Raw genomic sequence first — 18,330 nt, 5'->3', positions numbered from 1 at the left:
CAGCCTGGCAGTTTGTGTTTTCCTATAATAGGTAAAATTAAAGCCATGCCAGGTTCAGTCTAATTACAAACTTATCTTATATGGGAACAGGCCTAAAGAAATAAATGGCCTGTTCTTAGATTTAAGTATTACAATCATTCACCAGTATATATTCTTAATTCTGTCTCTAAATATTTACCGTTTGTTTAAGCTTTTATTAGAAAAATTTCTAAAACCCAATTAAACATATGATCTAATACATTAAGATGGTGAGATATATTTTTCATGCCTTTAAGTCTTCCTCCTCTAAAAGATTGGATTGTGTTTCTAAAATATTGATTTAAAATTGAGCAAAGAGCATAAAAATTGTAGATTATCCAGAATTTATTTATGATATTAGTTTCTCAGGAATAAAATTTGAGAAATAACTCTTAATTAAATAATGTGATTTAAACGTAATACTGTATTGTATATATAGTACAGTATATGTCATAGATAAATATTGTTTGGATTGCTGCAGTCTAGAAGTATTTTGTTTTTTTTCTGTAATCGTGTTACAAATGTTCGTTGGTCTACTGTACATAGGTTTGTTTGAATTAACTTCTAACATGCCAGTGTTCTTTGTTAGAAAAGTACCCCTACTTCCCTTCTCAGTTGTGTAGGGATCAGTAGTGTTCACCTCAACTAACATTTGAAGGTTATGATAAAAGTTTCCTGTTTGCTCAAAGCAAGACCTGCAAAACATTATGCTCCTTGGGCTCTCACTGTCATTTCCTTGGACAAGCTGCTTTTAATAGTGTCTGTAACCGTAGGGCCTTCTGTCAAAACCACTTTCTTATGACACTCCAGTGTTTATCATTCCTTCAACATCTCAAGCTTGTTTGATAGGGAAGAAAGTGCACATTTTCTGGTAACCCAAATGTTGGTTTCCTGTGTAAGAACTTGGAGTTGGGATTTTTCAATTTGAATCAATGTAAAATTTGTACCAAAAAAGTGTTCATGTATAAAGTTAATCAATATTGCTACTTGAATTAGCTTAAAAGGCAATACTACCAAAAGTTCATTATTTAAAAAGAGAAATTCATTGATGATAATGGTAATAATGTCACCATCATTATATTTCTTTGCAGGTATTGTGCCTTGCTTTCATTCACATTCCTGAACTATGCTTTGGCTATTGCTGCTGTAGTTCTTTTCTACGTTTTCTATACAACGGTAGGTATTGAAGCACTGTATAGCACTTAATTCATTAATTTTTTTGTGAATGGATATATACAAGAAAAACATTGTATGAAGGAATCCACCTGGTATTTATAATGATGAAAATTAATTTTCTTAGATGTTTATAGTGTAAGAAGGGATAGTTATATTAATCTCTACAATTTTTTTATTTCATTTTCCACAGAGTGAAAGCTGTGGTCTTCACAAGTTTTTCATATCCTTCAATCTCATTTTGTGCGTTATCATTAGCATCGTCAGCATCCTCCCCAAAGTTCAAGAATCTCAACCCCGCTCTGGTCTGTTGCAGGTATGTCTTGTCTTTTATTTTGTTATGGTGTCGGGACATCAGTTCTATATTTCTATTACTAGAGGTTCTGCAAGCTTTGAATATTTATGACCATTTTCCATGTTAATATTTTCTTTTCCTTTCAGGCTTCTGTGATTACATTGTACACCATGTACTTGACTTGGTCAGCTATGACAAACGCACCAGACAAGAACTGTAAGCCAAACTGGGGACAAGTGATCCATGGAGAAACTCCATCTGATGATGATAAGGTATTTTTTACATTCATTGAAAATTTCTTTTATTTGAATCAGGGATTTTGTCATTGGATAGTAAAGAAACCTTGTTTGAAAGAAGTAGATTTTATTGTTAGTATGGAAACCATATACTTGAAATTACTAATAGTTTTACCTAATTGAATTTAACCTGTTGCTCACCAAGGATATGAAATACTACCGCATCTATTATGTGAGTTTATTCGTGGTTATTGTAGAGGACACTGTTAATCAATAATTGATTCTCAAGTACTGCTTTTAATTGATGCTGATTACGCATTGGCTAGATGAAACCTGTTAACACATGCATTACATGTTTTGTATGGTTCAAGAGAAAGCATACATGCCATATAGCACATTAGCAATTTATGACAAGGTACTGTATTGGAATGTATTGGTTAAGGACACAGTTTTACAGTGCTGCTGTATGCTCGGATTTGAAATTAATTGTTGCAGAATTTCCATACTGTCCACTACTAGTGCTTCTTTTGAGCTATTTTAGAACAAGAGCTCCATTTTATTTTTTTTATTTAATATGTCGAGCATATTTTTAAATATATATACAGTACAGTATATTTAGTGTGAATGAAGAGCAGTGGTTTTTAAAGTCCATATTATGGGATATGCCTCTGTTCTTTTTCCTGCACTATTCCAATTATTAGAAATCTTAGTTGTTATTGTAACATCTGTTCACTTAATTTAGATAACCTGAGTGGACCAAGAGGTTTCTGAATCAGTAGAGACCTTAAGTTAAGGAAGTAAATGTGTTGCTATCCTAAATGCCATTTGGAAAATATAACTGATATCAGAAATGCTACTATCAAGTAAATATTCAATTTAGAATAGAGTAACTTTATATGATTGTTACTGTCAGCTTTAATTATTGTTTGACTCTAACCAAAGAGGGACAATTTTGTATATGCCCCATTTTTATCATCTTCGTAAAAACGATTTCTGTTACCTTTTGTAAATATTGTACGTGTAAGAATATTTAAAGTTTATACAAAAGGGTAATTCAAAATTCCTTGCCACAAAGTTGAACGTTTTGTGTTCGAGTACCTGTGCTACATTTCATTTATATTTAAGGCAAGGTTTTTCAGTAGTGTTCAAGTGAAAATAACAAAATACATATAGAGTGAAATTGGATTAAAAAATGTATATTTGATCGAAGGTTTTAAGTTGCTGTTGATGTAACTGTGAATAATATAGAGGGAAAATAGGATTATATAAGAGCATATGTGATTGATGGGTTTACGTTGTTGGTGTAACATTAAGAATTAAATTGTATTACTGTATAGGTAAAGAGCAAAGCACTTTTTATTTAATTTTCTTTTTATGTGGACCACTTGTCAGAATCTGATAGGATTTCAAACTTAGTACTGTTCTTTATATTTTGGAAAAAGTGTGGGTATGAAAGAGAAAGGAGAGAAGATACACTGAATAGGATTAATGCTGGAGTAGTGTCTGAAACCAAAGATATCCTTTCATAATTCTATAGCTTAAGGATATATTGCCAAAACTATAGTGTTTCGTACCTTAAGGACAAATGGCTTTACTGGTAGAGAATTTTAGTATTTATACTGGATGGTCCTTTTGTTTCACATAGTTAACACATTTTTTGTTAGTTGAACTGACGCAAATGATAGAAAACTGCAGCCTACAATATTGCTCCTTTACAAATTTAAGATAACGGGGAATATGAGTTTCATAATATTTCCAAGTGTCTCCGTTAACAGATTTTCTTATAGAATTAGGAGTAGCAACGTAGTAAAGGTTTTATGGCCTATTGTAAGCTAGAGTACTTGTTAATTTATCAAATGCATCACTACTTTCAAAGGCGATTCTCAAAATTCCCACTGTAAACACATGCAGCACCATTTCATCGTAGTTTGTGTTGTGTAATATCGAGATTATAAATTATTTGTCATTGCACAGTGTTTTGGTGGGATATGTTTGACAAAGCATTTTATTTCATTTTTCAATCTTGGAATTTTACATCATTCTTGTAATTCTAGTGTTTAGAAATTCATAAAGTTGATACTTTATTGTGTTAAAGTAAGTGTATTCATGGAGTCTCATTTTTAGAATTAAGAGTTGTCCCCTGAAGTATTTTTCCGTATAAGTTAATGTAGAGATGAAAATTTTAATTACGGTTATGCAAGTTGTACAGTATGAAGGTGATGAAAAGAAGAAATGAAGACTGAAAAAAGAAATGAAAACCTTACAAAAAAAAATGAAGTAGACAATGAGCTACAATGTTAGAATATTCAGTTGTGTGAGATTCCAGGAAAAGGCAATATTAGTTTCTTGGGGGAAATTGTTTGCTTTCTGCCAAAATAAATAAGGCAACTAACTTAAAATGCCATTTTTAAAGGATAGGTTACGCCTTATGTTTATGGATCTTATGCCATTTAACAAGGAATGAAAGTTAAGCAAAGGATGGGCTTAAGGAAAATAGAGAGTAATATCAAAATTTTACAAGATATTTATGTATTACTAGAATCTAAAGAAGTGGCATTGGCTTGCCCAGTATATCAGAAGGATTCTGAGGGGTAGACAGAGAACAAAGTGTATGGACAGTATTGTGGTGGGCTTGGAGGGTAATTATACACCAAATCAAGTGATACAGAAGGCTAGAGATAGGGAGTGGTGGAGGCGACAGACTGCCAACGTCCAGGGCATGGCACTTCAATAAAGTAAAAGGTTGTGACCATCAAGAATTATTACCGAATCCATATCTGTTTATTTTAATCAATGAACAAGATGAGAACAGAAAGGGAAACACTTACTATATGCTACACTGTATGCAGATGAATTAGTCTTGGTTTTCATAGCAGTCATAGAAGCAGCTTTGACAGTCCTTAATTGATAGAGGAGATTTCAAGTCATTGACTAGAAAGATCCTCCCTCTGTGGTATTTTCTGTCTAATGGGGCTTCTTACCACAGTTAAAATCATCAGGAGTAAACTCCCCCCAGATGCCACTGACTGAATTCCCCAACATGATTTGCAGCAGCTTCTGCCTTGCTGAACAAATATGCTGCACTACCAGCTAATTACGTTAGGGTACTATTTTTAAATTTCTCATCAGTCTCGCCTTTCCTTAAAAACAAATCTACTTCCTATATCAGCAGTTGTTACCTCGGTGTTTTTCGTTATATCCGTGTACAGTTCTGGTGTGTCATGGCCTCAGAAATATTAACCACTAACTTTCTCATATATCATGCCATCAGAAACATTATCAACTGCTATCTTTCTCTTATATAATGGCCTCGGGAACATAATCGACAACTAACTTTTTTGTCTATCGAGGCCTCAGAAATGTCAATATTATTAACTGTTAACTTTCTTGTTAATTAAGAGCTGACAATATCCATACCTTATTCATTGTCCGAGTTCTCATTTATAAGAGCTGTCATTCTGTTGGCTACATCAGCTTCTTAATGGGTGTTTATTTTTCAGTATGATGCATACCATAGATTTTGCCATGCAATACTATGCCATTTGGCTAGATCAGACACATGCACATTACCCTAAAATTTAAAAAAGTCTCTCTCTCTCTCTCTCTCTCTCTCTCTCTCTCTCTCTCTCTCTCTCTCTCTCTCTCTCTTTTCCATTATAAGTGTATGAAAGCTATGCATAAACTGAAAATATAGTGGTAGCTACTTTTGTTATTCCAGAGATAATATGTATTTCTACTTATAAAAGTTTGCTTGAGTTGAGTTCGATAATCATCATATGAAAGTTTGCTTTGATGACCAAGGCATTTTATTATTTAAATATTTGAGATAAAAACTGTAAAAAATTTAAGGTTCCACTGCGTTTTACTGCTTGATGGTTTTAACGCTCTTAGTTTTCTTTATTGTATGCTGTAACACTGAGGAACCATACCTACTATTCTTAAAAAGTTACTGTTATTTATAATATGAATTTTATCATCGAATACCATGACATTAAGATCTATCACTTCGTGTGGTTACTATCATGTTGAAATGTTTCTTGGGGTCTCGACTTCACCGCCATCCTGGGATCTTTTAAATAAATAAATAAATTTTATAATAGTCATTTCTTAATCTCCAACTATTGCTAATAAGAATTTAAACCATCATGGGAAATAGTTGTTTATCTATTAGCCATAGAAATTCCTAAAGAATTCCTTTAATTACAATTTTCCTAGACAAGTGTAATTTTATCTCTAAAGTATTATGCACCGATGTGTGTGTGATTTTACTGCCATTTTCACATATTTACTTTGAATCACTTGTGTACAATCCACAGTACTCTATTTACATGTATTTTTAGTACTGTTGTTTTTATATACTCTATTGTATTTACTTACAAAAGTGTTGTACAATTTCTCCCTTAGTGGTTTTCACTTTAGATCCTTATATATTGTTGCATTCACTTGCACATGTTCTTTGCTAGTCTTTTGCTGTAGGTATAGAGTATGAGCATTGTATTTGCTGATTTTTCATGGATCTTTGATTCATTTAAGAATTTTTTGTTATCATAGAAGATATATATATATTCTATCTGGATATTAGGTAGATTAGTTAGATGTTTTTATTTGTATCTTAAAGAAGCAGAACTCAATTTTGGCCAGTTTTGTGATTGTGTAAATATAGTGAACGCTTTAAAGTATTGTATACCAAAGAACGAAAAGTTTTTCATTCAAGAGTTAACTTTTTGAACATATATTTTTCTCGTATAGGTAAACAGTGTGATTAATTTTGAATTTGTTTATATTTTATTCTAAATCCCGCATTATATTGGAGCTTCATCATGTCTTGCTTAGACATCAGAGTTCTCTTTATTTCATTCTGTTTTGGGTGTCGTGCAGTACATCAAATATTGAGTAGGTTATTATTAAAAGAAAAGAGAGAAGTAAAGAAAGAACGTGACCTAGACCAAACGGGAATTGGGACAACAAACTGAAGTGGTGCAAACAAAACCAGACTAGCCAAAACGTATAAGGGTAGTTTAACACTATAGTATGATTTAATTCAAGTAAATTAATGCATTTTACTTAAGAACAATACAAGGAAGTGGAAAGTGGTATAAGCAACAAAATTATAATAACTAAAACCAGGTCTCGGGGACTGGTAGTGGTGGAAGATCTTCCTTGAAGGACTTGGTAGTGGGAAAGCCCTTCCTTGATCCTGTATATGTCATTCTTTAATTTCTTGTAAATCCCCTTGAGTAGGCCATTTATTGCTGGTACTATACATACGTATAATTTTGGTACATACTGTACTTATAACTTTAATTGAAAAAAATGTGAAACTAACCAGATTATTTAAGGTAATGTTTTGGAAACTATCTCATCTTGTAATGAAAACTTAGGTGTTCTTGTGACTTAGATCCTGTCACACTTGATTTTAGTATATTATATGCCACATTGCTAGGCAAGGATCTTATGCAGGACATTTTGGCTGTTTATAATTAATATTTCAAACCATACTTAGAAATACACGGCAAAAATTGTTAGGAATTATTTTGCTAATATTTATCTTACAAGATACAGTATATAAGCAGAATTGGTAGATAGATAAGCAAAATTAGTAGTTGTAATGGGAGCTCATTTTGAACCTTATACTTTCAATGTTTCTTTGTAGCATTTTATTTTTGCAAACATTTCTTAACCAGTAACTATATTGATGATATGTTAGAATATTGCCTAATATTAAGATCTATTGCTCTATAAATACTGTATTAGATAAGTGTACTCTCTTGTACTACTCTAAACTTTATTTTTCTACCTAACTGGTTTATCCTATTATTCCACTTTTGCTTTATTTTTCTTCAAATATTCTAATCATTTTTTTATGCAAACCTGGTTTATATTACATGCCTGTATTATGAACCTAAATTGAATTGTTTTTTGATTATGGAAAACAATTTTGAGTATTCTCTAGTAGTTAAGGAACATTAAATATTTTTTGTAGTAATTAGGAAGGATCTGTATGCTATATTAATCAAATAGTGGGTCAATATCTTATTCCATTTTCAATCCTTTTAGGGTGACGAACCTGCATTTGATAGCGAGAGCATTGCTTCCCTGATCATCTGGTTCTTCTGCGTGCTCTATTCGTCCATGCGCACTGCCTCCAACTCCCAAGCTTCTCGTCTGACAATGTCCGACAAAGTTCTCTTGAAAGATGATAACAGTAAGTGCCCTTCCCCTTAGTGTTCACTTAGAGCAGAAGTCATAAATTCTGTGCATACTGTGTGTATGTTGAATGATGTGTAATTCTTTTTTATCTTGGCCATTTTGATAAGTCGTCCTGCACTTTGAATTATTCTTAGAATCAAGCCAATGGTTTGTTTGTTTAGAGTTGTGAGCCTTGTCGTAAAACTAATGTCGGTTCTGATCTTAGTTTAATTTTTGACATGATAGCTATGATTGGCAAGTAACCTTTAGTATTGTAAAAAGGTGTATGGTATTTCAAAGGGCTTAGGACACATCGTTTTTATTTGTGCCCATTATTTTCTCTTTCTCGTTTAAGGGGATCTTTTACCTTAAAACATTGATATTCAATTCATCCAAAGACTTGCGTTTTGTTTTATTATCAACCCTTTCAGATTCTGATGACATAAGATTAGGTCCTCTAATTTTCAACCTTTGAAATACCGATGATGTAAAATTACATACCATGTAGAAAAATAGAAGTCATCAAAAATACAGTATGGAGTATGCATAGCCTCTATTTAACACAACTTTTCTTTGAGAAACTCAACGAAACTATTAATGTTTTCTTAGAATGAACTGTAATTTAGTTTTTCCTTGTGAATTATCATCAAGTAATCGCTGAATGATATACAGTAATCACCAATTGTTGGGTGCAAATTGGTAATTTGGAAAAACTTTGAAAAGGTCAAGTAGTTTATTGTTAACTTCGTGGTTCTTTATCACAGAAGGAGCTTATGTTCAATACCTCCACAGAGTAACACCATAGAGAAGTAGTCTCTTGCTTTTGATAATGTGTAGTCTCACAGATTCCCGTTTAATTGGTGTAATCACTTCATAAGCTAGTATTACTGAGGTTTTAGGTTGTATCAAGCTTCTTAAAATTTTAATTTATTTAAGACTTACTACTCCAAGAAACCAAAGAACACATTTATTTTTCTAGTTTAACTATTTATTTATTGTACTTTATAGTACTGTACTGCTTTTGGTTCAGCAAACATGCTTTTTGTGTTAAGTGATCCACTGTATGATATCTCACTTGTAAATATGCCTATCGACCAGAATTTAATTTATTTCATATCCCTAGAATTTTCCTGAAACACTACCCAAAGTTAGTATAGTTTACAACTCTAGTTCTTAATGCAGTACGAGACTATATTATATTACCTATTTTTCTTTCCATTACACATACTGTATTGGCTTTCATGCTTAGCACCACTACTTTACTTGTACTGATTCTTTTATATAATTGGTCATTATGTAGTATCTAGCCTCTGTGTGCTCTATAAACCTTTTTTTCTCCTACAAAAGTACCTTAGGTATTTTTTGAAACCTGGCTGTTTCAATTCATTATTGAACTTTTTGTCATTACATCAGTTATAAACTTACTGAATGGAACCCCTTGAGCAACCACATGTTTTATAAGTACTTGGTAAAATGTTTTTAAATCTTTTTAAGAAGTTTTAAAGTTAAAGAAGAATTTTTTTTTTTTTTTTGCTCAGTTACCAGGGTGGGACAAAATTTGTATGCTTTTTAGAAAAAAAAAATGTGTTATTCAAAACCCGACCCTTTTCATGGTGCCATGTCTTATTTAACACACTTTAGCTCAAAATATACAGACACTAAGAAGGTTAAGAAAAAAAATGATTATTTAGTTAAATTAATTAACTGTCTATTGACACACAGCTCTACCTTTTTGATTAAAATGTTATACTGTGTATGTAAATGATGAAAGAAAGGAAATTAGTGTGAGTAAAATACGTTGCATTGGCTTGAAAGAAGTAAAAACCCCGGGGCTTAGAATCTCTTGGTGTGTAACCCAATTTTCGTTTTGTAAGCCGTTTTCCTTAGTTATGTTATGTTTTCATAGTAGAAATTCAGTTAAATTTTAGAGGGAAAATGTAATTTGACCAATTGACAACTTGGATATAGTTTAGTCCAAAAAAAGTTCCAGTGCATATTATTTTACTTGTCATATTTTCAAATGATGACACTAACTTGGATATTGCTGCAAAAAGTTCTCATTTTTCCTATTGTACTCATTTAGATAATTAATTTAGAGCTGAGTTTTAGAGCAAAGTAAATTAAAGAACTATAATTTTTGTCTTCCATGTATTATCACTTTTTTTCTAATAGGTTTTTATTTTTTGAACAAACTTTTACATGCAACTCATTTTTATAAAGGGAATGTGAACTTTCGGTATCAGGATAGGATTTCTTAATTTTTTCAATGTTTTTCATTAGTTATTGGTACATTTGGTACCTATCAGCAAGTGAAGCAAGAGTAATTAACATCAATATGAGAACGTTGACTTTTCGAGTAGAATGTGCCACTGAAATTGTGCAATTAGTGTAAATAATTGATTGGAAAGGCACTCTTCAGATGTGGTAATCCATTAATGTTAATAGGAAATATTGGATCTTTGATTATAATGAACACAAGAATAATTAAAAAATCATTAATATATATGGAGAATACTGCTCCTTTGACTATAATGAACATAAAAGAATAATTAACAAAAATATTAGGCTGGTGACCTTTCTAGTGGAATATTTCATTGAAATTTTTCAGTCTGAATAGTTGAGTATGAAAGGCCACTCTTCAGATGTGGTCATTCATTTATGTTACTGGGAAATATAATACTGTACCTTAGACAGAAATGCACACAAGCTTTTTTGATGGAGTGCAAGCAGACTGGGTTGTAGTTTACCCTAATATTTTAACACAAATTAATCTGCGTGTTGATGCTTTACACGCAGCTAACCGTAGGAGCCTTGGTGACATTCCTCTTGTGACCAATGAAGTGGTTCAAGGTAAACTGGAGATTTCCTTTTCTTTTGTTCCCAGCTTTTCATGATGGTGTTGTGCCATGGCTAATTGCTTTTGATATGGATTTGATATGAATGCATTGACTTCAGTACTTGCCTTTCCAATAAATGTGGTAACATCACATGGGTTAAATATTTTCACCTCAGTCCTTTGTATAAAATACCATACACCAAGCTTGCTGTTCTATGAATGGTAATAGTTCTTATAATAGTAACTTTTAAGTATTTCTTGAAAGGGTTATGTAGAATATTTCTTTAGTGGGAGCTGCTTATTTTGTAGAGTAGTTTAGAATAAAAAAGAGAAAAGATCAGAGCTTAGTTTTCTAGACAAGGTCTTCTTTTAAGCTTACTTTTCTGTTACATTGTTACCTGTGTAATATTTTTAAATGGTGTTTGCATGGAAAATATTTGGTAAATTGTTGTAGTTTTAACTTGTGTATTTAACGTTGAAGATTGTATTGAAATATATATGTTTTCCCTTTTAAGGATACTTATATTGGACCTTTGGGTTTAGCCAAGTACTGGATTCCATCGTTATTTCATTCTTATGGGGATTCCATATTTTGCACTCGTCTTCCGTAGTTTCTTTGGACAGTAGTTTTGTCATTCCTTGCATGTGACATAACCCTTGCTTGTTTATTGCACTTTACTTACAAATCTTTGGGTGAAATTTTATTTTAAAGTCGACTGTTATGTCCTTTTAGTATACAGGTCCAAATGAAGCAAAGGAAAAGGGAAAGGAAGATTTATTTGGTGAAAAACTGGCAAATTGCATCATTCATTGATTGGGTCATTTTAAAAGTTTTTAAAGATATATATTTTTTTTTTATCTTATTGCTATTACTGTACTTCAACATTATTTCTTCTTTGTCTACATCTTTTCCCACTTCTATGTAGTCTGAAATCGTTTGTATGGTATTCCAGGAACCTTTACTGAAATGCTTTTATTTATTTTTGTGAAATATTTTTAAAATCTTGAGTACCCTCAAAAGTTTTAAATAACCTCTGTTCATATAAAACCATTTCACATTGCAAATGTCTCAAAGATTGAGGTGGGTTGGTCAGGTAAAGTTATAGAGGTTATGAAATGTATGGGAGGACTACCTAGACAATGCAAACATTCAGTTTGGAAAACCCACAAAAGATTAACGACAATGACGATAACAACCTATCCATTCATCCCTTTTTTTTCACTGGCTTATTTTAAACTTCAAGTGAGAAGAAAGATGATTTGTCATTCATTGTCTTCTTTTTTTACTGTATACAATGCAAAGTATTTTGAATTTCAACTATAATTTGCTAGCTTTTCATAGAAAATATTTGGCTGGAGTTCATAGGGAAACCCATAAGTTATCTTTAATGTACTAGTCTTAGCAATGTCTATGACACAACTGATGTCATATTAAAGGCTTTGGAAAGATATGCAGTATATTTGAATTTACAGTAGTCTTTTATAGAGTTCCTTGAATGCAAAAAATTTAAATTTAGTTCCTTCATTTTTAAGAATGATCATTTAGTGATCTTATGTAGTAACTATTACATCAGTTGCACCATTATGGTCGCTAGATGCAGTTTCATGTAGCAGTTTGTTATGAAGATACAGTTTTTGTACAATAACCAGTAGATAATTAATTTAAACATAATTGCAGATGAATGCGAGTCTTAGTGTAACATTTTGGATTGAATAATTGCAATTACTAACTTGTGTAATTTTACATATGGCTGTTATCATTAGATGAAAGTGTCAACTAAATGTCGGCCGTAGAATAGGCCTTGCATGATTAACACTGATATAGTTGCTTTTCTTAACTGTGTTATGCATGTAACAGGGCCCTTGAAACTCTTTGCTCATGTATTAAGTATGGTCATATACCATTTCCAAAAATTCTGTCTTATAGTAATGTAGGTTTTTTCCCATGCTGTGTTACGAAATTTAAAAAGGTACGTCTGCTACAACTGTTGGTCCTTTGACTATGGGTTAGCCACGAGTACTAGAACTAAATATCATACATTCTCCAGTCTATCCAGTTCAACTCGGTAATAGAGTTAATACAGTACTGTGTACTTGGATTAGTAATATTTTACGGGTTGAAAATTGCTTGATGTAGGATTCATTTAGCCACATTTTTTATTTTATGCTAAATATTTTCCTCTTCAAGTCTTCATTGCAAAATGCAGTAATTACACTTTTCCCATCTTGTCATGTATCCAACTGTGTGAATAATCTTGTTGGTGCACATGTGGCATATTGACTTGCAACCCTTTGAAAAAAATTCATAATTTTTGTTACTGTCCTTTTAATAACTTGTAAATCTACTATCTTCGAAACTTCTTCTTTTTAATCTTCAGTGTTGGTTTTCTTTCCTTATTCTAACTCTGTTACTTAACTGTATGAAAAATTCATGAAGGAAACTTTCTACTGTACTGCCTTCAAAGTTTTTTTTTTATTTCATAACTTCTATGTAAAGGGCTGCATGACTGCAGTAGTTCACTACTTTATATATGTTGGCACAGTAAGGTGTAATTTAATTGTCATCGCGGATAATTTTTTAGTTTGTTTCTACCGGTATTGAGTCACATGTAAAAGGTCATTCCTCTCCTGTCCTTGGTTGTAAACTGAGTTTTGATGTAGTTAAAGAAAAGTAGGTAGTGTTTTTGAGAAACTTCTTGTATGAGATTCAGTAAATTAGTTAAAATTGATTTCTAGCATATGTTGGATATATGAAATAAAGGCAAAGTTCTGTATGTAGTGGTTCAACATTTAGCCAGTTGATTTGATAATGATGATTTTTATAGCCAATAATATCGTACAACTTGTAAAGAAATTGAATACCAATGATGTCAGTATACATGTTTTCAAAACAGAAAATTTCCACTTTGTTTCCATGGTGTTACTGTACTGTACTGAAGATTAGACTTTCAGTATTTGACATTTGGGTAGGAAATAAAGAAGAGGAATACATTATAGGGAATAGCCTTGAATGATTCATGAAAAATGTGTAAAGAAAAACATATCAGCAAGATTGTTATTATTATTACATAATAACTTCTAATGAACTGGATGTTCTTTACAATTAGAACTATTCTTCGCCTCTAAGTACTTTGCTAAATATGCTATGAATTTTGTAATTTTTCATTTTAAGGTGCTAGTGGTGATCCTGAATCTGGTGACGATCATCGCGTGTGGGATAACGAGGATGATGGAGTGGCTTACTCATGGTCATTCTTCCACACAATGTTTGGACTCGCTACTCTTTATGTCATGATGACTCTTACAAACTGGTTTACCCCCAGTAATTCAGACTTGAGTACCCTATCAAGTAACATGGCTGCTGTTTGGGTCAAGGTAAGAGTGATTAATGCTTTGTTATAATAATGTAGCTTAGAGTTAAAAGATTTAAATCCTATATATTTAGTAGGTTAACGTTGAAAGACTTTAATACTTTTAAGTTTAGGAGTAAATGTTGTCATAGGAGGATTTTAGATGTTGTTTAACAACATAGGTAGAAACCTTTGAGTGATATTGGCAAACAGACTCTACCTTTTGAGCACCATTGAACGTGTATTGTACATCGAGATATTTCTACTCAATCACCATTGGAAATATTTTATGCTCCAGCTAATTATCAATTTTTTATTGAAATGTACTTGTGTGGAAATTTTACAAAATGTTCCATTTATACAAATGGAAAGAGCACTTCCTCAGTTATACAATGAAAAGATTATAAAGTTTTATCTCTGATGTTTTTTTGTGGGTAGTTGAGTAAAATATCCCTGAAAAGGCTCTTGGAGTGAATGTCAAATTTTTTTGAGTGTGGTTGGCACAAAAAGTGGCTAACTGTCTGTAATTCATATAGAGCCAAAAAGTCTAGTATTTAATGCATTTCTGTGCAGAAAAGTTGGGTGTTCAGAGCAAGAGGATAATGTTAAGGGTTATGTGAAGCAAAGGTTCGTTCCACCGCTGTTTCATAATGATGTTGGTCAGCAGCTTTACCATCAGGACAGATTTTGCTCTGGCCTTTAATCGTCTACACTGCCACGATCATAGTTATTTTTAAATATTTAACTTAGCCGGTGAATATATAATAGCTGCAACTCTGTTGCTCGACAGACACATACAGTAAAAAACTCGCCAGCGATCGCTATACAGGTTGCTGGTGTGTCCACCAGCGCCAACTGTCGGCCAGATACCACTCTCGATGTAAACAAAGACTCAATTTCTTCTCTGTCGACGTGTCGACAAGACGTACTTTTACTCGCTGTAGAACCTGGAGTTTTCTCAACATATTTGGTGAAGTACTTCATTTTGGTTTGAGCTTTCGCAGTGCAGGTGTTTTATCTTCATCTTAAATCTTGAACTCGTTTTTGGATAGATTTAATTTTTGATGACAAAGAGAGTATGGACTTTCTTTGACTTTTAAATGGCCGACCCTTCCCTTAGACGGTAGTGTGTTTAGGCTTTTAGCAATTATCTTATCACGTTATACTTTAATTATAGATTTTCCTCTATATATTTTATATCTCACCGCCTTTATTAGGCCTCTTCGATTAACTTTCCATTTATAATAAAAAAAAAAATAAATAAAAATAAAATAAATAAATTTTAATGATTTGTTTATATGCGACCTTTCCTGAGAGTAGGCGGTCCTAACTTGGAAACCGAAGTTAAACAACGTTGAGCCCTTTCAATCGTAAATAGCTTTTAAAGAGCTAATGATTTAAAACTTTTTAAATGAATATTTTTAATAAATATTTTATGAAAGATTTTCTTTGAATAGTCTTCGTACTGTTTTCAAAGATGAACTAACGTTTAGTTTATTTATGCTACGCAGTTTGCGCTCTATTTTTCCTCCAAGGTTACGATAGAGAGAGAGAGTTTCACGGTTTCACTTTGCAGAAAGAGCAAATCGATTCTGACGTTTTGTTCATTCTTCTTTCAAAGCTTAAATGTTTTAAATTCTATTTTAAAGGAACTTTTTAATTGAAAAACCTTTCAGTTTTTTCCTTTGGTCAAATAACATGTTTTTTTGACGAAACGTAATTGGGCTCTTCTCTTAGGTGCGAAATCAAGAGAGAGAGAGAGAGAGATAGAGACGGAGGGAGAGAGAGGAGAGAAAACGTTCCGTTCAAGCGGGTAACGTTGTTCTCGAGTTACTCTCGTCCCTAGTCTCTGTACGGGGAGAAAGGATAAAACGTTTTTAGTTTTATTCTCGTCCCCAGGCTATGTACGGTGAGAGATTGAAAACGTAGTTTTGAATGAACTAGTGTTTAGTCTCTTCCCCTGCCACTGATTTTTTTTTTTTTCTTAAAAGATGTTTACTGTTTTTTGCTGGTATTAATGTGCTTGCATTATACGACTGATTTCGCATTTACTACCTTTTGATGAGGGTAGAATTGCGTGCTTCAGGTAGAAATCAGTTAAAGTTTCGATTTCAGTGAAATAAGTGCAAAACAGAAAATCGTAGTGATAAAGTGATATTGCGCAAAGTGTTACAGTGTTGCGTAACCGAGGGTTCGTCTGTTCGTGCCTGTCGTTCACCTAGTCCGGGACCTCTTGCAAGCTCCCAAGCCCAGGGGAGAAGTAATGTCGTACGACTTATGAGTTCGAGAGGCCTTGATCAGCGAACAGACGTTCCCTCTATGGTATCGGGTATATCTTACCAAGATCTCCCCTACCATAAGGCGAGAGAGACAATTTTCTCCTCGTCATCCGAAGGCTTTTCGCATAAGAAACCTGAAACAAGGTTTCGAGGCCCTTAAGCGAAAGTCAGCCCTTTCAGGACAGGTCCAGCGTCCTGGTTGTAGCCATTAGGACAGCTCTGACCCTATGCAGTCATCGGAAAACTGCTCGCCGCCTAACAAAAGCGTAACACAGACTCCGAGAGTCTTTTTGTTGGCAAGGTTTTGCGGTCACAGACGTTACCCTCGTCTCTTACCGCAACCATTTCCGTTGATCCTAAATGGGTTGTACGGCAAGACATGCAGAATAAGCTTGCCTCCCTTATGGAAGACTATTCTGCCGATTAGTCCGTTGAGCCTAGCCGTTTATCTCATCGAGATCCTGGCTTTCAGCCAACCTAACGTTCCTTTGTGCGTCCTGGTGACGTTGGCGTAGCTAAGTCACGTCAGTCAGGTTGTTTAGAACCACACTCGATGCGGTCTCGTGTGGATTTTCAGCCACATTTGGACGTTAGGCCACTTGCTGATGCTCCTGTTGACGCTCAGGACGTTCGCTAACAATCGGAGTTGACTTGTTTTGACGCTGTGCGTCAACCTCCGCATTCTAGAGTTGTTTTGACTGCTCAATCTAGGCGGTCAAAGCAGTCTCGAGTGGACGCTGTGCGTCCTCACGCACCTGTTGTTGTTGACAGTTCACAGACTGTCAAGCAGTTACATGAGGTTGCGTCCTGGTCTCTCGCACCTGTTGTTGTTGACAGTTCACAGACTGTCAAGCAGTTACATGACGTTGCGTCCTGGTCCACTACTAATGCACCAGTGCGTGTGGACTCTGCTTGTAAAGCATTGCCACCACGGTAGGTCTCTCCCTTGCTTGAGACTCAGCTATTATCGGACAAGGTTCCTTTAGATGAGGAAGTTGCTGTTCCCCCTCCTACTGATATTCCCTTGAGGACTCTGTCAGACGGAGAGGAGCCTAAAGCTGCTTAGCCCTCTATGGACTTTTAAATAAATCATGCTGATTTTTAAGGATCTTTGTCCGGATCTTTTTGTAACTGCTGCTCCTCGTTCGCCTAAACGTCAGAGCTTACACTAGGCCTAGCTACTTCGAAGCCGTTGTTTTATAAGCTAGTGCTCTCTCGCTCTCCTAGAGAGCTTTACGTTTGCTAGGCGACTGGTTTATCACCAGGAGGAGTTTGGGGGATACAGCCTTTGCTTTCCCTTCTTTTAAACTGGTTTATAGAGCGAGAGTCTGATATGACACGAGAGAAGTTCTCGGCTTGGGAGTTCCTGCCTCTGCCCAGATAGACTTCTCAAATCTCGTAGACTCTCCCTGGCGCCTGGCCAGGAGACGCTCCAAGATTTTACAGGTCAACTTCACAGCTGTTTTCGAGCCTTTGAAGTTTTGCTGTACAATTATGTCATGCATAAACAAGGCTTTCAGGGATGGCTCCAATGATCTGACAGCCACGTTCTCTGCAGGGACAAGTCCCTCAGGGATGGCTCCATGATTTGGCAGCCATGTTCACTGCAGGAGTACGTAAGAGGCAAGTGCGCTCAATGTGTTCATTGTCAAGACAAACTTCGCGATGAAGTCTACCAGGCTGTCTTGACAGCATTTATGGAAGGCGACTGGATGGTCTCTCTCGACCTTCAGGAGGCATACTTCCACATTCCTATACACCCGGATTCCCAACCGTTTCTGAGGTTTGTTTACAGGAATGTGGGGTACCAGTTTCGAGCTATCGGAGATCAGAGCCTCCCTGTACTTGGACGACTGGCTTCTCAGAGCCTCTTCCAGTCATCGCTGTCTGAAGGATCTCAATTGGACTCTAGATCTGGCCAAGGAATTGGGACTCCTAGTCAATTTGGAAAAGT

At 34.3% G+C, this 18,330-nt stretch overlaps 1 protein-coding gene across 4 annotated transcripts in view; it reads left to right on the top strand.

The window, feature by feature from the left end:
- Positions 1 to 18,330, top strand: part of LOC137652392 (serine incorporator 1-like) — a 44,756-nt gene that overhangs the window by 20,447 nt on the left and 5,979 nt on the right. Inside the window, exons 6-12 of one of the 4 annotated variants that reach the window (XM_068385776.1) lie at positions 1,110 to 1,194; positions 1,385 to 1,507; positions 1,633 to 1,758; positions 1,928 to 1,954; positions 7,780 to 7,927; positions 10,708 to 10,761; positions 13,920 to 14,122. In XM_068385776.1, coding sequence (XP_068241877.1) covers positions 1,110 to 1,194; positions 1,385 to 1,507; positions 1,633 to 1,758; positions 1,928 to 1,954; positions 7,780 to 7,927; positions 10,708 to 10,761; positions 13,920 to 14,122 — 766 coding nt within the window. The remainder of the gene's footprint in view (positions 1 to 1,109; positions 1,195 to 1,384; positions 1,508 to 1,632; positions 1,759 to 1,927; positions 1,955 to 7,779; positions 7,928 to 10,707; positions 10,762 to 13,919; positions 14,123 to 18,330) is intronic. The other 3 variants (XM_068385777.1, XM_068385778.1, XM_068385779.1) reach the window with 3 other exon arrangements.

Source organism: Palaemon carinicauda, chromosome 13 (assembly GCF_036898095.1).
Source record: "Palaemon carinicauda isolate YSFRI2023 chromosome 13, ASM3689809v2, whole genome shotgun sequence".
NCBI classification, from domain to species: domain Eukaryota; kingdom Metazoa; phylum Arthropoda; class Malacostraca; order Decapoda; family Palaemonidae; genus Palaemon; species Palaemon carinicauda.
Note: the sequence above shows the minus strand (reverse complement) of the source record. Positions and strands in the feature narration are given on the sequence as shown.